This window comes from Trachurus trachurus (assembly GCF_905171665.1).
Source record: "Trachurus trachurus genome assembly, chromosome: 10".
Taxonomy (NCBI): domain Eukaryota; kingdom Metazoa; phylum Chordata; class Actinopteri; order Carangiformes; family Carangidae; genus Trachurus; species Trachurus trachurus.
The window spans coordinates 29,621,168-29,641,256 of NC_139894.1; the positions used below are offsets into that span (position 1 = coordinate 29,621,168).

The window sequence follows — 20,089 nt, forward strand, 5'->3', positions numbered from 1 at the left end:
GCCGACGACATCACTGAGTGAACTGACCTAATTTGCTCAGTTGTCACAAGATGGACATTGATTGCATGCTGAAATGAAGGAATGCTGTGGCATTCTTGAACACAAAGAAGGGTTAATTAGCTGATATAACGACAAAACCACTAATATCATTGTTTTGAGGATTTTGATATAGGGCTACTTTATTTCACTCTTAAAGGTTATTATTCACCAATCACCTTGTGAACTTTCACACAGCTCTGTTTCTCTGCCACTTTTCACTGTAACTTGATTCAAGAAATAAACAAAGAAAATGCTTTTTAATTATTATTCAATGTTACCTAATGTTGAATTTTGTAACCACAACCATTAATGTTATTATAATAGTAGACCCAAAATACAGTGGTTTTGGCTACTATTCACTGCTTTCATATCTATCTATCTATCTATCTATCTATCTATCTATCTATCTATCTATCTATCGTCTATTATCATTTGTTTATTCAAATAGACGTCAGGCGAAAAACAAATAAAGTAGATGTCCACAATTGTGAACAAGAAATAACGTGATGCGGCTGAAATATTATTTGTTACTGTGATAACTTTGTTTTGTATTCACGCTGAATGACACTTTAGCAACGGGAAACAGCATATTAATCTATAATGTCAGACAGGAGTTGAAGGAGCCGCTGTCCGACAGAAAAATCAATAGCCTGGGCACAATCCTTCATCTCTGTGTGTGCTTGATTAATGTCCGTAGCTGTTCTGCTGTGCGGTGTTTTTCCCCCCACTACACCCGCGTCAACGTTGAGACGAAACGCCGCCGCCCACTCGGACCGTAGCGGTCGTTAAAACAGGCGCACCGCCCGTGGTTAACACCGGCACTGATTGGCTGACACTCTTCACGTTCAGAGAGATTGGCAGTCAGCTGGAGCTCGAGGAAAATAACAGTTGCCTGTTTTTATCTGTTGTGGACATTTGACCGGACATATATTCTTTTGCCACTGCGTTTTTGACACTTTTAAATCTCCATTGCAAATATTTCGATGTATATATTTTTACACAGTTGCAGAGCGACAATGTAGTGTTGTCACCGTACATCTTTTTTTTTTTTTTTTAACGATAGGTATGTTAACGTCAGCTAACATTAGCTCATGTTGAACTGGTTACTTAGCAGGCAGGCTAGTTAGCTAGTTGTCGTTGTTGCAGTTAGTTTAACTCTGAGTCGAAGCATACTGCTCTTCGACGTTACTTACCGACTCTTACTGGTCCTTTGTGTCCTTTTTTTTTCGTTTTAAAGCCGGTAGCATAACAGTAACTTGGCGCCCGAGTTTAGCTTCCTGCTAGCCCGGTTGGTTAGCAACAGTCACTAAGCTACTCTTCCACCCATCTGTCTCCAAGGTGACGGTGGTTGTTGCTCTCTCTGTCCCGCCACCCCGGTGTCTCTCCGCCTGCTCCCCCGGTCAGCCCTGCCTGCACCTTGCCGTGCGTCCTGTTGTGTTGTCCGGAGCGGCGGCAGCGGGTCGTGGATGACTGAGCCGACGGGGCTCCGGGTCCGTGTCCGCCGGGTGGGCCGATGCTAGGAGCGGGGGAAAACATAACGGCGTCGGGTCGGTGAGGAGATGTCAACGCGGGGATGCCTCTTCTTGGAGACAGTGTTGTAGTTGAGGGTATACACGAGTGCACACAGTATATATGCCGCTGTGACTTGCCCGATAGACTGGCGGAGCAACTTTTCAGCCTAACCAGCAGTGACACATATATGGATGGTGGGGTCGCAGCATGCCCACCCCCTCAACTACCACTACATCACCGGCTGGAGGGAGCAGCGGCAGCGGCAGCAGCAGCAGGAGCAGCGGCGGCGGCGGCAGCACCGGAGGAGAAGAGGGGCTCATGTCTGCCACCTCCACCTCCTCTGTCGACTCCTCTTTCCGGTTCGTCCCGGCTTTCTGCTTGGGCGTGGTGGCAGCAGTAGTGTTTCAGCTGGCCTGGGGAGGCCTGACCCTCACCTCTTTCTTCTTAAAGCTCTTCATCTATGTGTCATTCGCCCTGCTGTGTTTCCTGGCCGGCAGCTTTGTGCTGCTAGTCAGGAAGAGTCCCCTCAAAGTCAGCTGCTTTGACAGAAACACAAGGCAGTCAGCTGCATGGCTGGAGTTCTTCAACAAGCTCATGGTAAGACACTGCTGTCTCTTAGTTTAAACTCATTACTTAAGGCACAGTATACCATTGGTGACTCACACACTCTGCCAGCTCCCCATCAGATCACATCAGCACTATATTATGTATAATGTCACCAGGAAGCATTCCTCACTACTGCAGGAATTCACATCTACTGTTATCTAAAAGCATCTCTGGCACATTTAAGCTTAACTTTAGCAGACTGGACTGCAACATTAATGTTGACCCACAGTTAAAACAGTGTTTAACATGTATGTTTTTTTTTCTCCTGTTTTTACACCCCCTACTGTCTTCCTCTGATCCTCTCTGCTGCTGCTTCCCTTTCACCCTTAATTATTTCCTTCCTCTGCCGATCTGTCTCTCCTCTCTCATCTTTTCTTCCCACTAGCCCCCGTATCCTCTCCTCACTGTGTTGTTTTATAATAGATGAGGCAGCCTCTTTCTGCTGGATTTAGACACACTTTAACGCACACACAAACATGTGCACACACACATTAATGGAGATTTATTCTTCAAGGAAAGCGATTGTGACCTTGAAGCTGGCTGGTGGCTTACCTAGGCAGCCGCAGCCCGGCGGCTGCATCTCAGCGGCTGCTGCTGTTGTGCCTGATGACTAATTGATGTTGACAGTGGAGGAATATGGTCACAAGCAGCAGTCATCAAAAGTACATGTTGTAGGAGCGGTGACTAAAGTGGGCTGCCTTGTTTTGTCAGGATTTTGAGCTTATTAGACTCACAGCTTTCAGTCTTTCCCTGCTTTCCTTCCTGTTTTTGCACAATAGTTCTTTTTTCCCCCCTTTTCTTTGTAATGCTGTCATCACAATTTTTGCTTTAAGTGTAGCAAACAGAATGTATCTTTTTGTGATCAAATATTTATTTGTCATTTTCCAATTAATAAAGCAGTGATACAATTATTCAGGGGCATATTGTAACACAACTGCAAAATGTATTTCTTGTGTTTTCAGGCTCGCTTTTTGGTGCCAGTTCAGGAGTCAAACCAGAGCAGGAGGGTGGTGGTGTCACACAATGTGGACAAGGCTCTGAAGGAAGGTAATGGATCATCTCACATCGTCATTCATTTAAATCTGGAACCGTAATTTTTGGCCATTATGTAAACATTAGCTGCTGACATCATTGAAATGGATGTTGAAACATTAAAACGACAGAACAATCATACAATATACATCACACAAACACAAAATAAATTTTACGCTAGAAGCCACTTCACCAGGCAGCTTTTTAGAAGTGTTGTTGTCCTTCACAGAGCAAGCGTGAAAAACTGAGTGTATCAGCAAGTCTGGATCCTCCAGTTGGATCACGTGACAGATGCCTGAATCACTTGAGATTCAAACATGACCGTTTTAATCTTTATATTTAATGCAAGAAAAACATTTTCTAATGTCATTTTTGTTTGTGCCATCTAATACGAGCATCTGAAGCTTGATTATACAATTCTATATCATGTAATGCCTTCCAATAATACCTCAGTGACTTTGTCCTATAATATTAGAATTTTGCAAACAAAGCATTGTGGTGCATAACTCTTACTTTCAGCTGTCATAACATTCACATCAACATCATGCCACATTCAGTCTTTATCACTTAAAAATTTGACCTGCCTTATCATCATCCAGAAATGCCACAATGCAACTCCTGCCTCTGCAAGTGAATAAATGCGTGAATTACAGCTATGAGGTACCCAGTTTAGAGAATATTTTTTTCTTCACTTTGAAACCTCAAAATGGAGTTCTCACATCCCTCAAAAATCAATATGCATTTCATTGTCAGTGTCCCAGCTGTTGAGTTGGTGGAGGTTTCATTAAGCTTTTAAGCTTTTAATGTCTCTGATACCGTTGGAAAACCGTTCAACTTCTGTTTTTGGAAAACTGCTGACTGACGGGCGGCCGGGAGCTCCGTCTCTGTCAGTCACCGTGACCTGGCTGTCACCCATACAACAGTTGAATGTCCTGGTCCTAACACACACATACACACACACACACACACAAAGAAAAACACAGTCAGTGGAACAGCATGTCTGGCTGCCAAGTAACAGATGGCTTTCGGATTTACTCTGAGGGTGTGTATTTACCCGTTCTCCTGTGTGTAATTTGAAAAGGTCCGTTGGTTGTGATCTGATATGAGTTCATGGTGACATCATTAGGACCACAGCCGAGCTCTGCTGTGTCACTTATTGTGTTGATTAGCTGTGTTGGTGCGCATTTCTTGCATTTAAGGTCAAGCACCACTGTCTTTGTTGTTGGCAAGCCTGACACTTTACTTCTTCTGCTCTTCTTTTTTTCTGTCTGTGATTTTTTTTAGGTTAAAATTCTGAGATCTGTTTAAAAAAAACCCACAACAATCTTCACTAATCTACTAAATACTACTACTGAACGCTCTCTGTTCTTTGACTAGCTTTGTAAAAGATGTTGAGATCCCAAGCAGTTGAAAGGCTGAGAAATGTCTTCTTTAGTCAACGGGTCAGAAGAAGAACTTGAGTTGAGATCACTTTACTGGTAGTCTCGCTCACCAGACCCTCCTCCAGAGAAGAAGGTATTTAGGTACTTTACTGGTGATTTAGGTACTTTACTGGTGATATTTAGGTACTTTACTGGTGATTCAAAAAGGGCAAAAGCTGCCGTCCTTCCTTCAGAGCTCATCTGAACGAATTTATCCTCCATCACTATCGAATTTCCCTTTGATTGCGTAAGTAGTGCTGTTTAGAATACATCTTCCTATAAAAACAATGTCTTTGTTCAGATTGAGAAAACAGAATAGAAACCGACAGAGTGTTTGAACAAGCAGGAGACATTGACATTTGATGCTGCACATTCAAAGGTTCCTGTTACCCAACCTTTTACATATTTATTAATGACCACTTATCCCATCAGCAGGCCATTCAAACAGTGGCTTTTACCCTCTCAGACTGTTATATTCTTTATTTTTTAGATCGGAACAACAAGATAATTAATGCTCTACCTTCAAGAAGAAAATATAAAACACTAGAGACACTGAACAATGTTGTTTGACTAATTTCTTGTACTGTTTATTACCTTGTGTCCCAAATGATCCCAGCCCTCAGGTCTGAAACCACTAAATCTACAATGTGTGTTCATTCCTGTGTAAACAGAAACTTACTCTCCTCACAGCAAAAGTCTTGAGTATGACTCCACCATCCAGCTGCAGCCTTTCTGTGTGGAGTTTGCATGTGTTCTGCATGAGTTGTGTGGGTTTTGTTCAGGAGCTCTCATTTCCTCCCACAGTGGGATGGGGTTTAGCTCAGGTGAATTGGAGACTCTGAATTGCCTGTGGGCCTGCACATGACAGTGGTTGTTTGTCTGTTTATCTGGACAAGTGTCAGTCAGTCAGATGGGCTGAGGACACGTCCAGCTTTAACCCCGCCCCTCACCCAGTGAGCAGCCCAGTCTAGATGACAGTCCTGTACAGAGTAAAGGAATATAGAAAATGAATGGACAAAGCTTCCTTCACATTGAAAACATTGCACCAGCGTACACCTGAGTTTTGGGGAAACAAAACTTAGATGCGTAGTTCAGGGGGCCTGGGAGATTCAAACATTCACAATAAAACAGAGCCACAACAACTGCTCCTGTTAAGACAGCGGGAAACCTGTAATCCAGTTGGTAACAGAGAACATTTAACGGTGCTCAGGATGGTCGATAGTCATTTTATCATTATTATTATTTCTTTTTCTTTTCACAAAAATGCAGTTTTCTTTGAACATAGCCGCACATCCAAATGAATTAGATGGATATGTGTTAGAACGTGTGACTTAAAGCAGAAGTAAGCGATCCGGTCGTTTTGGCTAACTTCCTGTCAGCCGATGGAGTTAGCAGTCCCCGCCCTCGTCCCTACGTCAGAGGACCTCCCCTTTATGCCGTTCTCTCTCTCCTCATTGGATAAAGGTTGTAGGATACAAGGAAAGTTTTCTCCTCGGCTTACAGCAGAGCAGAGTGACTGACAGACCCGTGTTTCAGACCAAACACTCTATAGAAGTGATTGCTGTCGGAAGATATAACTATTTAAGACTTATATTAACACAAACATTCCGCTTACTTCTGCTTTAAGATTTGAAAAGAAGAATAGTGTTGCTCAGCAGCTCAATTTTAGTGCTTATCTTATTATCTCTAGACTTCAGACAGCAGTACTTCCAACAAATACTTCTTCTAAATACGTATTACTGATATGACGTTATGAAGAATATGAGTAAAGATGAAGCTAGATATTCTTTTCACTGTCATAAAAAAGATAGTCAAATTCCAAATTGGACTGACTTTTCTGTCCTCAGAGATACATGTTGCAGTATAAACAAGCCTTATGAAAGCTAATTATTTCTTTCTCTGCAGCAGCTGTGTGTCACTTCACACCGTGTCTGTACAGGATGTTTGGCCCGTGAGCGGAACAGCAGCAGCTGCATTAGCTTCGCCGCTGAGTATTTGTACACAGGGAGGTGGGTTGGGGGGGGATTCAGGCAAAGTACTGAGTTGCAGGTTACCCACGTTTTAGAAGTGCTCGGGGCCCAAAACACAGTCACAGTTAGTTACACCCATTAAACGCAGAAACACAGGTTTGGAACGTAAAAATATGCTGTGGGCTGGGTAGCAAAAATGAAAGCCGAGTCGTTAAACTACCTGTGTAGACAGATGGATTGATTAAAATAGGAGCTGCATATCTCTTTTCCCAGACAAAACAGACACAACCTATTTAGAAATGCCATTACTATGCATCTTTTGACAAAATGTATATACCCCTTCTCTCTGTCTGTGTCTCTCCCCAGTGTTTGACTTTGCCTACAGAGACTACATCCTGTCCTGGTACATCCCTCTGAGTCGTGACGAGGGCCAGTTGTACTCCATGCTGTCAGAGGACTGGTGGCAGATGATCGGGCAGTTGAGATCGAGGCTCGCCGACATAGACCTGGTCAACGTGGTGTGTTACGACAGCATCCGAATCCTACACACACACTTCACCGACCTCAAGGCTGCATCCGCAAGGTACAAAAACAAACGCGCACACACATATTTATATATTATAGTTATTCCAGTATCTTATTTGTCCCAAGATATTCATTAACTAGAAATCATATAAAGACAGCCAGTAAGATAAATATGCCCCCGGTGTTGTAATGTTGGTGCTCATCACTTCGGAGGACTCTGACTGTCCAGAAGCAGCAGTGTAATTTTATCTACGCAGATGGGGTGAAATTATAGCAGTTAAATACAGCGTAAATAACATTAGAGTCCTCTAAACTCACTTCCTCCGCCTGTAGGCAGCATCTGCTAGGTAGAATTACACACACACACATACGCACATCCAGAGAAAGCAGACAGACAGCGATGATTCACACATCATCTGGTTTCATTATCTCGGCAAGTCGGGCAAGGCTCATGATTTGATCTCACTACTGAGATGTCTGGCCTCCCTCGTCTCCAGTAGTTTAGGAACAATGTGGCGATGTGTTGTGTTCAGTTGGGTTTCAGAAGCAAAGATAGTCAGAAGCAACACATAACAAGGAGAGTGTTAGGGCTGTCAATGACACAGCACCTCATAATGTGATCTAGCTCTGCCAGAGTAACATGAAAGTGTTTGGTTTTGTCCTGTTTATGTCTCACTTTCAATCTGTGTCTCTATTTTGTTGCTGTGTGTGTGTGTGTTTTCAGACCAGAGGAGTGTGCCCGGCCGTTTCCTCTCCATCCCTGTCTGGTCAGTCCTGAATCAGAGCTGGCCTTCCTCCGCTGTGTAGCCAGAATACTGCTGCTATGTCTGCTGCCACAAAAGGATGCCAAGTCACACACATTACGCTGCTGCCTCACAGAAGTCATCACTACTAAAGGTACTTTACTCTGATACTATACCGGTGCTGTGTATGAATCTGGACCGTGTCTGTATTCGGGTCAGATGGTCAGAACACAAACTCTCACGTCAGACAGTGTTTCTGCCACATTAAAAACATGAGCCATTACTGTGCGTTCACACCAAAAGCTTCCAAAGCGTCAAAAACGCTCGAGGGTGGGCGTCAGACAAGACAGCTCCCAAAACTGCAAATATTTTCAGCCGCTTTGGCCGCTCGTCTGGTGACTGACGTCAAAGTTCGATCGCGCTGGTCATTGGGGAGCCGGAATACAAAAAAAAGAAAAAAACAGGCAACCGACGGATATCTCTATTCTGACAGGCTGCCGCCGGTTGCCGCTTGACCGCGTCATAGCTCATTACCCTAAAGTTAAACCTGGCTCAACTTTTCATCTGGTGACGCTTTGGAAGCTTTGGACGCTCTGGAAGCGCGGCAACGCCTGTTGACGCTTTGGACGCTCGGTGTCGCCGGGCGCTCATTGAAAATGAATTGACTTCCGGCGTTTTTGACGCTTTGGAAGCTTTTGGTGTGAACGCACAGTTAGCCTCCGTAGCGTAGTTCTGAGCAGCTCGCGGCTCTGCTCCGCCGTTCTAAAAATAGCTTGCACGGTAGTGACAATTAAAGGTAACGAACCTACTCCTAAAACTATAGGGATTATGGCAATGGGCCAATTTGCCAAAATGTTGAACTATCCCTTTAAAGTAATTGGTTACTCGAGTAAGACCAGGTTAGGTTACTCCATTAGAAAATGACTGGAAATGCCCATGCCTAGAGGGGATATAAGACAATGATCCTCTACTTTAGTCTGTCAGCTGCTGCTGTTCAGTCTGTTGGCATTACAGATATAGATATCCCAGCATGTCAGCTTTATTGTGGCTCCCCTTGATATTAAATATTTAAAATTCAACATTGTAGAAACTATAATGTGATTTTAGTCTCTTCTGTCCCCGGTGATTCGGAATAACTGCTTTATCCCACACATCCAGTGGGGAATTAAATAAATTAACTGAACTTTATTTGAAATAAGGAAACAAAATAGGGCATACAATTGCATATGTTAGCAGGAAAGGCACAAGTGTGATTAATAACAGCAGTGGCTGTATTCCATTTAGATCCTCCACTCATAAGGCCCGGGTATTGTGCAAGCTGATTAAATGAATGAGTTTAATTTGTGAGAAAGGCCTGTTGTTACCATTTTATCCTCTCACAATGATGCATGTAAACACTGATAACATTGTAATGCCTGCAGAGACTTTGGATATTTTCAATAAGTGTCAAAGCAATAGCTAATGCTCTCATTCACCCCAGCGTAAACCTGCTCTGTAGATAAGAATATAATGAGACACTCTTTACACTTGTCATATTGTGTAGCCTGTTTGCGTCTGTGGCAGGCTCTTCCCTCTGTGTAGCAGTATTGTGTCAGTGTGTAGTAACAGCACACATTTTGAATTTGACAGAGCAGGAGCAGAGCAGCTGCAACTAATGACACTAAGGATGTCTGTGTTGCACTGACAGTGAGCCTTGTTAGCATGGTGTACACTTGGACCACGGCAGCTCGGGAGAACGCTTATGTGCTTTTGTGATTAATGATATTAATTAAACTGTGCTTTTCTCCCACGAATATTAATTTCTGAAGTAAGAGAGCATCTCTAATCCTTTTTGGTCCTCCACAAATTAACCCTCTAAAGACTTAAAGTGAGCCTAAGCCGGACAGAGCAGAGTAATGGTAAAGGTTTAAATATAGCAGTAATGTAACGCTGGTCAACAGATTCAAGAACATCAGTTACGCTGCAATATTATAGTATCATGTGCTATCATTAGTCACTAAAAGCTACTGGTCACACCAGATCAAAAAAGACTGAGACTGAGAGTTTACTGAAACAAGCAGGGATGTGTTTAAATGCTTGGTAATGAAAGTGTTTGTAAGATAAAAATGTTCCTTTTATTCTTTCTCTCTCAAAAGTAACATCATTTCAAACAGTAACAAGATTTCCAGTTGCTTTACTCTACAGATTAAGCTACTGTCAGTCCTCATCTTATTTTTCTACTCCATAGCCTGTCCACACCGTTTGTGCCAACATTATTGTAAATTTGAGCACGGCTTCACTGGCCTGGAGGAATTGTACATTTTTAGAGTAGTTTATAAAAAAAAGAAAAGTTTTTTGTTGTTCTCTAAAGTGCCAAAAATAAACAACCCGTGGGTGATGAGAGACAAGTCTGACCAACACTGACGTTGGTTCAGTGGAGCAAGGATCTATTTCACAGTACTTTATCTATACCAGTCTGACTAGAATTGTTGTGATGTGGGCTTTAAAGGAGCTGGTGTGTCTATATGTCTCTATACATTGGTGTGCATCTGATACACAGATGCATGTGTGTAACTCAGACCCCATGATGCTTCACTTAAAATCTATGTACTCTGTATTTCTGTGTGTTTTTGCATTTTCTGTTTTTCACAGCACAATTGCCTGTGTATATGCATAAAACCTTTCTATGTCTATATGTTTGTGTCTGTGTGCTGCAGTGTTGAAGCCTTTGGTAGAAGTCCTCAGCGATCCAGACTCCATCAACAGGATGCTGTTGTCTCAGCTGGAGCAGAGGGAGCAGCAGGCTGAGCAGCAGAAGAAAGCCTACACCTACGCTGCCTCCTACGAAGACTTCATCAAACTGATATCAACTTCTGCTGATGTCAATTTCCTCAAACAACTCAGGCATGACACCGGCAGCACACACACACACCCACACGCTGTACTGGACACACCTGCGCTGCCCTGTTGGGGCCGAGACTGACCTCTACATATAAACAATCCCTCAAACGAGCCATATTGTGTGTATATATAGAAAATATTAACCAGGCATTGCTAACGGCTAGTCTCTTTGCTGCTGCGTGGTTACCATGGGAACAGACAGTCTCTCTGCAGCAAAATATAAGATCTAAATGTGGGGTAGACATGATACAGCGACATTGTCTTGTTAGGTTGAGAATAATTGGCTCATTTACTGAGATATCTTATCATTTCTCAAAACACTGATTCCCATTTATTCTATGTAATATTTCTAATATGCCACAGTGTATTCACTCTTCAGTTAAGTCAGTTTTATCAGATGATCACAAAGCTTGATGTGTTTTTCTCCCCTGTATTTCTGTGTTGCAGGTATCAGATAGTGGTAGAGATTATTCATGCCACGACCATCAGCAGCCTGCCTCAGCTTAAGAAGCAGAAAGGTACAGAAACACTGCATTTTACAACATGGCGTAATTGCCTTTTTTTTTTTTAAAGCTTGGAAAATGTGGAAAATGAAGCCTAGTGGTGTGTCAGCCAAAAACACATCTAGGAAACCTGCCAGCTGATCTGTTGTAAACACACCATGTAAGGAAGTAAAAGGAAGTATTAGAGCAGCGATTTCAACAGTAGATGAATTCTTCACTTCTCTTCTTGCTGCAACCTTTTAGAGAGCTGACAGGACATTTGATGTGTGTCAGTTAGTTGCTGTGTAGGCTGTAGGTGCTCACCCAGAGTTCACCCATATGTCAAAGTAGGTCAAAGAACAAGAGCTGACAATGAAAAATGAAGCTGAGAGTCGTGGCTCAGAACTTCCGGTAAGCTCTGTCAGGCTCTGCGTAGGAACGTAGACAGTGGCCTTACCTGAATGCTAATGTGAGCAAGTTTATAATTACAAGTTTACCATATGTGGTAAAGTGGTTCATCGGCTCCACACCAGGCTGTTGTTACATGGTTATTATTGTATGGTCAAAGCTGGCTCAGACTGCCCATTAACCATCACTTCTGTCTCTCTTAGAGCGAAAAGGTAAAGAGTCAGCCGCCATGAAGGCAGACCTGCTGAGGGCCAGGGATATGAAGCGATATATTAATCAGCTGACAGTTGCTAAGAAACAGTGTGAGAAGCGAATCCGCCTGCTCGGGGGACCAAACTATGAAAACAATGAAGAAGGAGGGGGAGATGACAGTGATGAGCCTCAAAGCCAGAAGGTAAGACACATATAGCACCAACTGTGACATACGTGTGGTCTTATGACTAAAAATGACTAAATGACTAAAAATTTTTATATTTAGTTAACCATGCACTATTTATGAATGATGTATTCTTATAAAGAATGAGGCATTGAGTTAATATTTTGTCTTTCTCTCTGTCCGCCCACCTCAGATCCTCCAGTTCGATGACATCTTGTGTAATCCGGGTTACAGGGAGCATTTCAGAGTTTACATGGAGAGAGTTGATAAAAGAGCTCTGATTAGCTTCTGGGAACTGGTGGAAACACTGAAAACTGCCAACAAGGTAACTTGTATACACATTCCAGCACACAGCCCAACACTGCTACTTCTGTACAGTTTTAGAGGAAAAGTGATACGGTGCTGAGACCGGCTGTTGTTTTCACACACTAAAGGAAAATAACGATACTAGTTTTCCTTGTGTCAGCAGTTTTTCACACAATCGTGTGCAAATTGGATATTTCTGTACTGTAACAGCAGGGATCTAGTACAACAGATCCAAGCAGTGGGAGATGTACACGAGTGGTCATTTGTTTGTTAATATGTGTTTACCAGAATGAGGTGCCCCAAATTGTTGGGGAAATCTACCAGAAGTTCTTTGTGGAGAGCAGAGACATCCCAGTGGAGAAGGTTCTTCTCAAGGAGATCCAACAGAGTCTGGTGGGGAACAGAGGAACACAAGTCTTTGTTAGGCTACAGGAACAGGTACTTAACTAAGTGGGAAAACATAAGAGATGTGAAGTTTTCCTTATTGAAGGTGCAAATTACAAATTTATACATATGTTTCACAGTGTCCAGCTGGTCTACAATGGAAATAAACCATTTCTCTTCATCTCATCACGTCCTCTAGGTTGCTGAGACGATGAGAGAACGATATTACCCCTCCTTCCTGGTTTCCGACCTCTATGACAGGCTGATCAGACGAGACGAGCAGCACAGTCAATCACAGTGTAGTGCAGAAGAAAAAGATGAAGGGGTCAGAAACCCGTACACAGATAGCACATGTCTGAATATTCATCAGCTTGAATCCTTAAATTGGCCGCCATATTTCTGTCTGTCTGGCATTGTTATTGTCGTCATTAATTTGTGTCTCTGTGTGCAGTGCCAGGGTCTGGATGGAGTAGTGGAAGTGTGTGACGAAGGCAGTAAAGGAATCAACGAGCAGGTCAGCTACGCTGCTACTAAACTCCGTCAACTGTACGACAAACTGGAGTACAAGCGACAGGCCCTGGGCTCCATCCAGAACGCACCCAAACCAGACAAGAAGGTAGAGCATCAAACACAAAAACACAACATCCAAACTAGATCAGTGCGCACTAGGGGTGTACAGCCAGTGCACTCTTTGTATTTGAGTCCGGATTCAGGCTTTTAAAGAAAACTTCGTATTCGTATTCGGGAAGAAACAGGAAGTGGGCGCACTAGAGACTTCCGCCGAGCTAGCCGGCTAACTTCCGTTTTAGCTCTTGGCTAACTAGAACGAGAATAAAATCATTTAATCGTGCAGCTCTTCTAGACTTTCCAAACGTAATCGGACTAATGGATCAAATTCTGGTAGTGAAACGAGTCGTTTCGTGGGGTTGTGACACTCAAAAAAATGTATCCACCGTTTTATAGCTGCTTCTTTTCCTGTTAAGGTGTATTAGCGCCACCTACTGTGTTGGAGTGTGAACCAGAGTCACCTGGTGATGTGCTGTTGCTCCTCTGTGATAACGTAAGGGACTGAGCCTGAGGGCTCTCTTCACCAAAACCAAACTGTGGCAGTGTCTCGTGCATGGATGTGATTGGCTCGGGTACATCCCTAGTGCGCACATCCAGAACGTACCACACCTGTATACCTGCTCTTACACATTGACTGTATATACCACCTTGCTTGGTTTTTATGAAATATGATTTGCTTGCTGATATTTTGCAGATAGTGAGCAAACTGAAGGAAGAGATCGGAGCCATGGAGAGAGAGCACAGTGAGCTCCAGCAACATATCAGCAGGACAGACTGGTGGTGTGAAAACCTGGGCCACTGGAGGGCTGCTATTACTACTGCTGAGGTAACTGGAACTTTATTCATCATATGAAAACAGCAGAGAGCCCATTATGCTAAATGCTGAAGAAACCAGCCAGCCATAACAAACAGGAGGCACAGGGGGGCTCTGATGACCCTTCTTTTCCTTTTGGCATCAACATGCTTTTAGTAGGATCAGGCTGCTACCAGGCAAACAACAGAACACATTTAAACAGCTCAGATGCGGGAGCGCACAGTGGTGCATTTGAACAACTATACAAAGAAAAAAATCATTTTTGTATGTGAATAAAATCACTCTTGTGCAGGCAAATAAGATCAGGCTCATCATTGGTTGGAGTCAATCATTGGTTGGTTATTGCTGAGGCAATTAATTTTACTCACTGTCATGTGACTTGACAACTAAGGATGTCTTCATTCTGTATGAATGCTCAATTGAGTATATCAGCACATGATGCAAACTCACAGCTGTAGCCTGGACGCTATCATGTGAATGTATCAAGACATCACTCAAGTCTGTGTGTTGCTGACTGAAAAACAGGAACAGATAAATAAATGTGAATTTAATACAATCTAACTTAAATGTGTATGCAGTATGCACCATTATGTGGCAGATAGTACGTATGTAAGTTCATGGTTATTGTCTGTAGATCTATGATGAAAGTATTAATTGTGTAGTCACTGAGACGTGTGTGTATTTCAGGCTACAGAAGAAGGCGGTGAGACTGTGGCCTGCTACAGTGTGTGTGTCAGCCTGGTAGAAGGAGAAGAGACAACCAACAGTCGCTGGAGCGTCCAGAGGAAACTCACCGAATTCCAGATGCTGCACCGTAAACTCACTGAGGTAACACAACACTGAGCTTGTAGATAGATGGATAGATAGATAGATAGATAGATAGATAGATAGATAGATAGATAGATAGATAGATAGATAGATAGATAGATAGATAGATAGATAGATAGATAGAGGTCACTACACAGCACAACACACAATAAAAATACAAAATGCATAAGGGTACACGGTAAATGCATAAATAGACATTACAGTATTCAATGCACGTTACCCCCTGTTGACAAAAGTCTTTAAAGGTCCAGTGTGTAATATTTGTCAAGGGTTATTGGCAAAATCTGAATATACTACCAATGAATATATTTGTATAGGTGTATAATTGCTACAAAATAAAATCTGTTTGGTTTTCATAGCCTTATAATTCTTCTTTTATGTATACATAGCAAGGATCTTGCCTAGAGAGTGTCGCCATCTTGCACCGCCATGTTTGTACAGAATGAAAAATCCAGTCAACCAGATAGCACGTGTCAAGAATTTCATGTTCATTAATAAACAATAGAATTATCTAATAGATAAATAATAGAACCGGAATGCTAGATGTCACTGTTTCCCCCTCATTTTACACACTGGACCTTTAAGACCACTCAAAAAAGAGTTGTAAGACACACACTAAAAAGTAATACAAAAAAAAAAAAGATTTAAAAACATACTATGGTATCATGAAAACAACAACAACAAAACATTTTTTTATTTGTTTTATTTTATAAACTGGAACTCATGAAAGACATTCTTCTATTAAGTCTGATGTGGCATTCATTGATGCAGTGCTTACCAGATAAAATTACACACAATTTATTTGTATCATCAAAATCATTAAAATGGACAACATACCTGTACTTAGAGAGCATACGAAATAGTTCTGCGCGAATGTCAGCATACAGTAGATGTCACAGTGTAAAAGAACATGGACTTCATTCTGATTTAATAGAACCATTATTGCATAGAATACAATAGCGCCTGTCCGCTGGGGCGTTCGTGAATCTACCAGCTTCTGTTGCTAAAGGAGCAACTCCACATCTGAATTTAGCAAGGGCACTTTATATTATATTGTGTACATAGGGCTCTGTCTCAAATGCACCCTTAAGTAGGCAGTAAGTGTGTAGTTTGTTTCCTTCTGTGAATGTGTATGTCTATGTTTCCTTTCCAAACAGCACTGATCTATTCTCATTACACTTTTTTTTTTGCTTGCCACTAAGGCCTGACCCATATTAGGCCAAACTGTATGTCGTCTGCTGCAGTGGGGAAGAAACTCCCCACACAGCACTACAGTAGAAACTGCTCACAGTGTCTATTGATTTGATGATGGATTCATTATAGGTTACACACTGCACAAAGAACACATTGGCCTCCATGTCCCTCTGTGATTAAACGATTTCACTGAATCACCACAAATTAGTTTTACAGTAAATCTGGAGTGTTCCAGTTAGAATAAGCTGTTGTTCTGTATGTTCCTTTATGCAAAACCAAACTGTCTTTCTGTCTTTATTTCTCAGTGTTTTCCATTATTGAAGAAACTCCAGTTGCCGTCACTAAGTAAACTTCCCTTCAAATCCATCGACCAGAAGTTCCTAGACAAGAGCAAAACTCAGCTTAATGCCTTTCTCCAGGTAAGTGATGTTACTTTTAGCCAACTAGTAACTCGTTTTCTTGCACTCTGAACACAGTATTCAACATGTCCTCCAGGTGTGAACACTGCCTCAGTTTGATTACTACTCTGCAGTCTGTCCACGCAACCAACGGCAACTGCGCTGTTGGAGTGCCAACACTGCCTCCCTGTGGTCAATAATAACTGTTTAACACTGGTGATAATGACTTGAGCTGTGTGTGTCTTTGTAGCGTCTCCTGACAGATGAACGATTGTGCCAGTCGGAGGTCCTCTACGCGTTCCTCAGCCCGTCCCCAGAGCATCTCAAGGTAACCGGCTTCACATCTTACAAAAGACACAGAGCAGACAGACAGATAAATACTTAGACAAGGCAACTATATATTGTTGTCACAACATCAAACATATTGTATAGGTGGTTGGTTGTTTTTTTTGTTATTGTCATTTTCTAATTATTTAGATGTTTTGTTTTATTTAAATTATTCATTTACCTCAGTTATTACAGAGAAAATCAATTGTTCATTTGTTATACTATGTTGTGCTGCTTTAAACTCACTATGTGAGGACACTTTAAGATTTTAATTGTTTTGTTTCAGCTGTACTTTTTGCCTGTCCTGACAAATACCAGTTCTACTGCACTAGACCAACAGATCAGAGACCAACGTCTCTGAAATGAGCTTTTATTGTTCCTAAGGTTGAAACCATCAACCTGTGAACGTAGTGGTTGAGTGACTGACTTGCAATGCGTGTATTGTAGATTTACAGTGATGATATCATCTTAGACCTTCCTGCAGGTCGTATTTGTCCGGATAAGATCTTCATTGCATTGGTGTGATTCCATACTGTATGTGTACACGTTATGTCAACAATATCTTGCTTTATGTTTACAGGTGATGTCAATCCAGAAGAAATCATCTTTCTCTCTGGCCTCCTTTCTGGAGAGGCTGCCTGGAGACTTCTTCTCCCATACTGAGGTACACGCTCATGCATGACTGCTGAAGTAACCCCACAATATGGACAGTCTCACCACATCCTCATTTGGCCTTTGTGTGTATTTGCTAATCCTCTGTAGGAGGAGGCTGATGATGACAGCGATCTGTCGGACTACGGCGACGAGGTAGATGGGAGGAAAGATGCACTCGCTGAGCCCTGCTTCATGCTCATAGGGGAGATCTTTGAACTCAGAGGAAGTGAGTTCTGCACTTTTCTCATCTTTTCACAGTTACTGTACACTGCTTTTTTTTTTTTCAAATACTGTCTAGAAATAAAAAGGTGTGACACAAAAGAAGCCGAGTTATACCTTCACTTTTGTTTTGTTTTTGTTACCTAGGTCCTGTCTCTTTGAATCAATATTGTGAATATTAATACTTTGTCTGTTTTCCTGCTTAGTGTTTAAGTGGGTGAGGAAGACACTAATTGCACTAGTCCAGGTGACATTTGGACGAACTATCAACAAGTAAGTAGTAACAGTAACAAGTTATCTTCTGATTTGATAATGACTTTTTCAGCTGTTTTTGGCTTATTTACAACAGAGGCGGTGAGAGAAAGACAGTAAACTTACCTACTTAGTGTTCATCAATCTGTTTGAATGCAACCTGCACTGACTGATCACTGTGCCTCTGGAAGCTTATGTTGCCTGTGACTGACAGATTTGTCATTTTTGTTGTTGCTTTAATGTTACAGGAGACAATTACATTTTTTTTTTTTTTTTATACCTCCAGGGAATTATTGACAGGTTTTAGGCTGGATTTCTGGCCAGTATGTTGGTCTAGAGATTGCAACTGCATGAACACTTGCATTTCAGCATATGTTCCTCTGAGACTAGCTGTGAGGCTAACATCTTCTATTCTTCATTTCAGACAGATCCGGGACACAGTCAACTGGATCTTTTGTGAGCAGATGTTGGTGTGTTACATCAGTGTGTTCAGGGATACCTTCTGGCCCAACGGGAAGCTGGCACCACATGTCAAGGTCCGAACCGACTCGGAACGCATTGAAACTAAGGAGCGGGCTCAACAGAAACTACTTGACAATATCCCAGGTATGAACGTGGAGAGTACAGTTCCTAGCTGTGATGTTTGATTCTCACTGGTGTCATTGACCAATTCCATTTACCACTTCATAAACATGTGACTTTTTATGACCTTTTCTCTCAGATGCACTAACAAATTTGGTTGGCCAGCAAAACGCTCGCTATGGAATCATCAAGATCTTCAACGCCCTGCAGGAGGCTAGTGCCAACAAACACCTTCTTTATGTAAGACACAACAACACATAATATATCAAACATTATCATCGTCATTAAAACAGTGCTTATAATGTCATTGCAACTGAAGCTTAAAATAATTTCTTTCTTCTTTTGTCTCTGTAAGGTGTTGATGGAAATGTTACTCAAAGAACTGTATCCTGAGCTCAGCGCAGAGGTGGACAACATCTGAACACACACCTACACTCAGCACCCACAGTCTGGATGAAACTGAGGCTCTGCCCGTCCGTCTTTTAGGCCTTTCTGTAGCTGACCAATCGTACACTGCCAAGCGATATACAGGGAGAGATGGCCTTTTTGGCGAAACCTCAGACAGACAGCGGCTGTGTTGATCAGAGCTGGGACACATGCTGATTCTGTTGGTAGAACTTTGCTGTGAAATGATGAAAAGCTGGGCCGACACCACACTGAACAGGGCCGACGTTTGACTTTGTTGTGGTACAGATTTAAAACCGTCTAAATGAGAAGAAACCACACGGAGCCTGACTTCTTCCAATTTAGACACCAAGCCTAACGAGGCCGATCACATTTGTCCCAGAATGATCACACACACAAGAACAAATAGTATTTTGGACAAGTGATATGCGACACACGACAGCAGTTTTTTTTTTCTTACTTCGATAGCACTGAAATATTAGATCTGTACCACAACAAACTGAATCTTTTGCTTCAAAAGTAAATCATGACATGCCGTAAATTGCAGAGTAGAGTAACAAAAGTAAACAACTTGATTGTTTGGTCATCAGTGTCTAGAGTTGATAATCCACAGACTTTGAGTAAGCAGCAAAGACAGATGAAATTCAGATTTCCTGTTACCCTCAAAAGGCAAGCGGTGTGTGTCATTGCCCACTGACCTCTGAACATTCCTCCTACACACAACCTGAGCAACAACACGTGTTTTGTGATTCTTGTTAAGGCTTATAATTGTGCAATATAATGTCATGTAAAAGTCATTGTGATGATTTTATTTATGATTATTATTGATAGATTTTATTTTTACCAAAAATTGTTTAGAGAGAGTTTATATAAGCAATAAATTGCAAACAAAATGTTGAAGTCACATTCATTTTCTTAAAATTGTCAAAGACCAAAATAGTAACCAACTATCAATGAGTATCACATCATTTTTGTTTTGTTTAGTTTTACCCGTTTTCTGCTACATGTGTAAAGCATAGAATAGACATTTAATATTTCGATAGAAATTATCTAAAAATATATATATTGTTAATAGCATTAGCGACTAAATGGATTAATAGGACTAATCCATGACCCATTTTTGAAGGTGGTTGGGGCTTCATTTCTCTCACCCCACGAACAACAA

General features: G+C 41.9%; 1 protein-coding gene across 1 annotated transcript; it reads left to right on the forward strand.

The window, feature by feature from the left end:
• The first annotated feature begins 1,617 nt into the window (after nucleotides 1-1,617).
• On the forward strand, nucleotides 1,618-19,811 carry snx25 (sorting nexin 25). The gene is made up of 21 exons (XM_083980999.1): nucleotides 1,618-2,148; nucleotides 3,120-3,204; nucleotides 6,947-7,163; nucleotides 7,830-8,002; nucleotides 10,545-10,731; nucleotides 11,176-11,246; nucleotides 11,822-12,012; nucleotides 12,188-12,319; nucleotides 12,589-12,738; nucleotides 12,884-13,009; nucleotides 13,136-13,300; nucleotides 13,946-14,077; nucleotides 14,753-14,893; nucleotides 16,393-16,506; nucleotides 16,736-16,813; nucleotides 17,393-17,476; nucleotides 17,575-17,692; nucleotides 17,892-17,958; nucleotides 18,362-18,543; nucleotides 18,659-18,759; nucleotides 18,875-19,811. The coding sequence occupies exons 1-21, from the start codon at nucleotides 1,759-1,761 to the stop codon at nucleotides 18,938-18,940; spliced, it is 2,970 nt and encodes a 989-aa protein (XP_083837125.1). The 5' UTR covers nucleotides 1,618-1,758; the 3' UTR covers nucleotides 18,941-19,811.
• The last annotated feature ends 278 nt before the right edge of the window (nucleotides 19,812-20,089 follow it).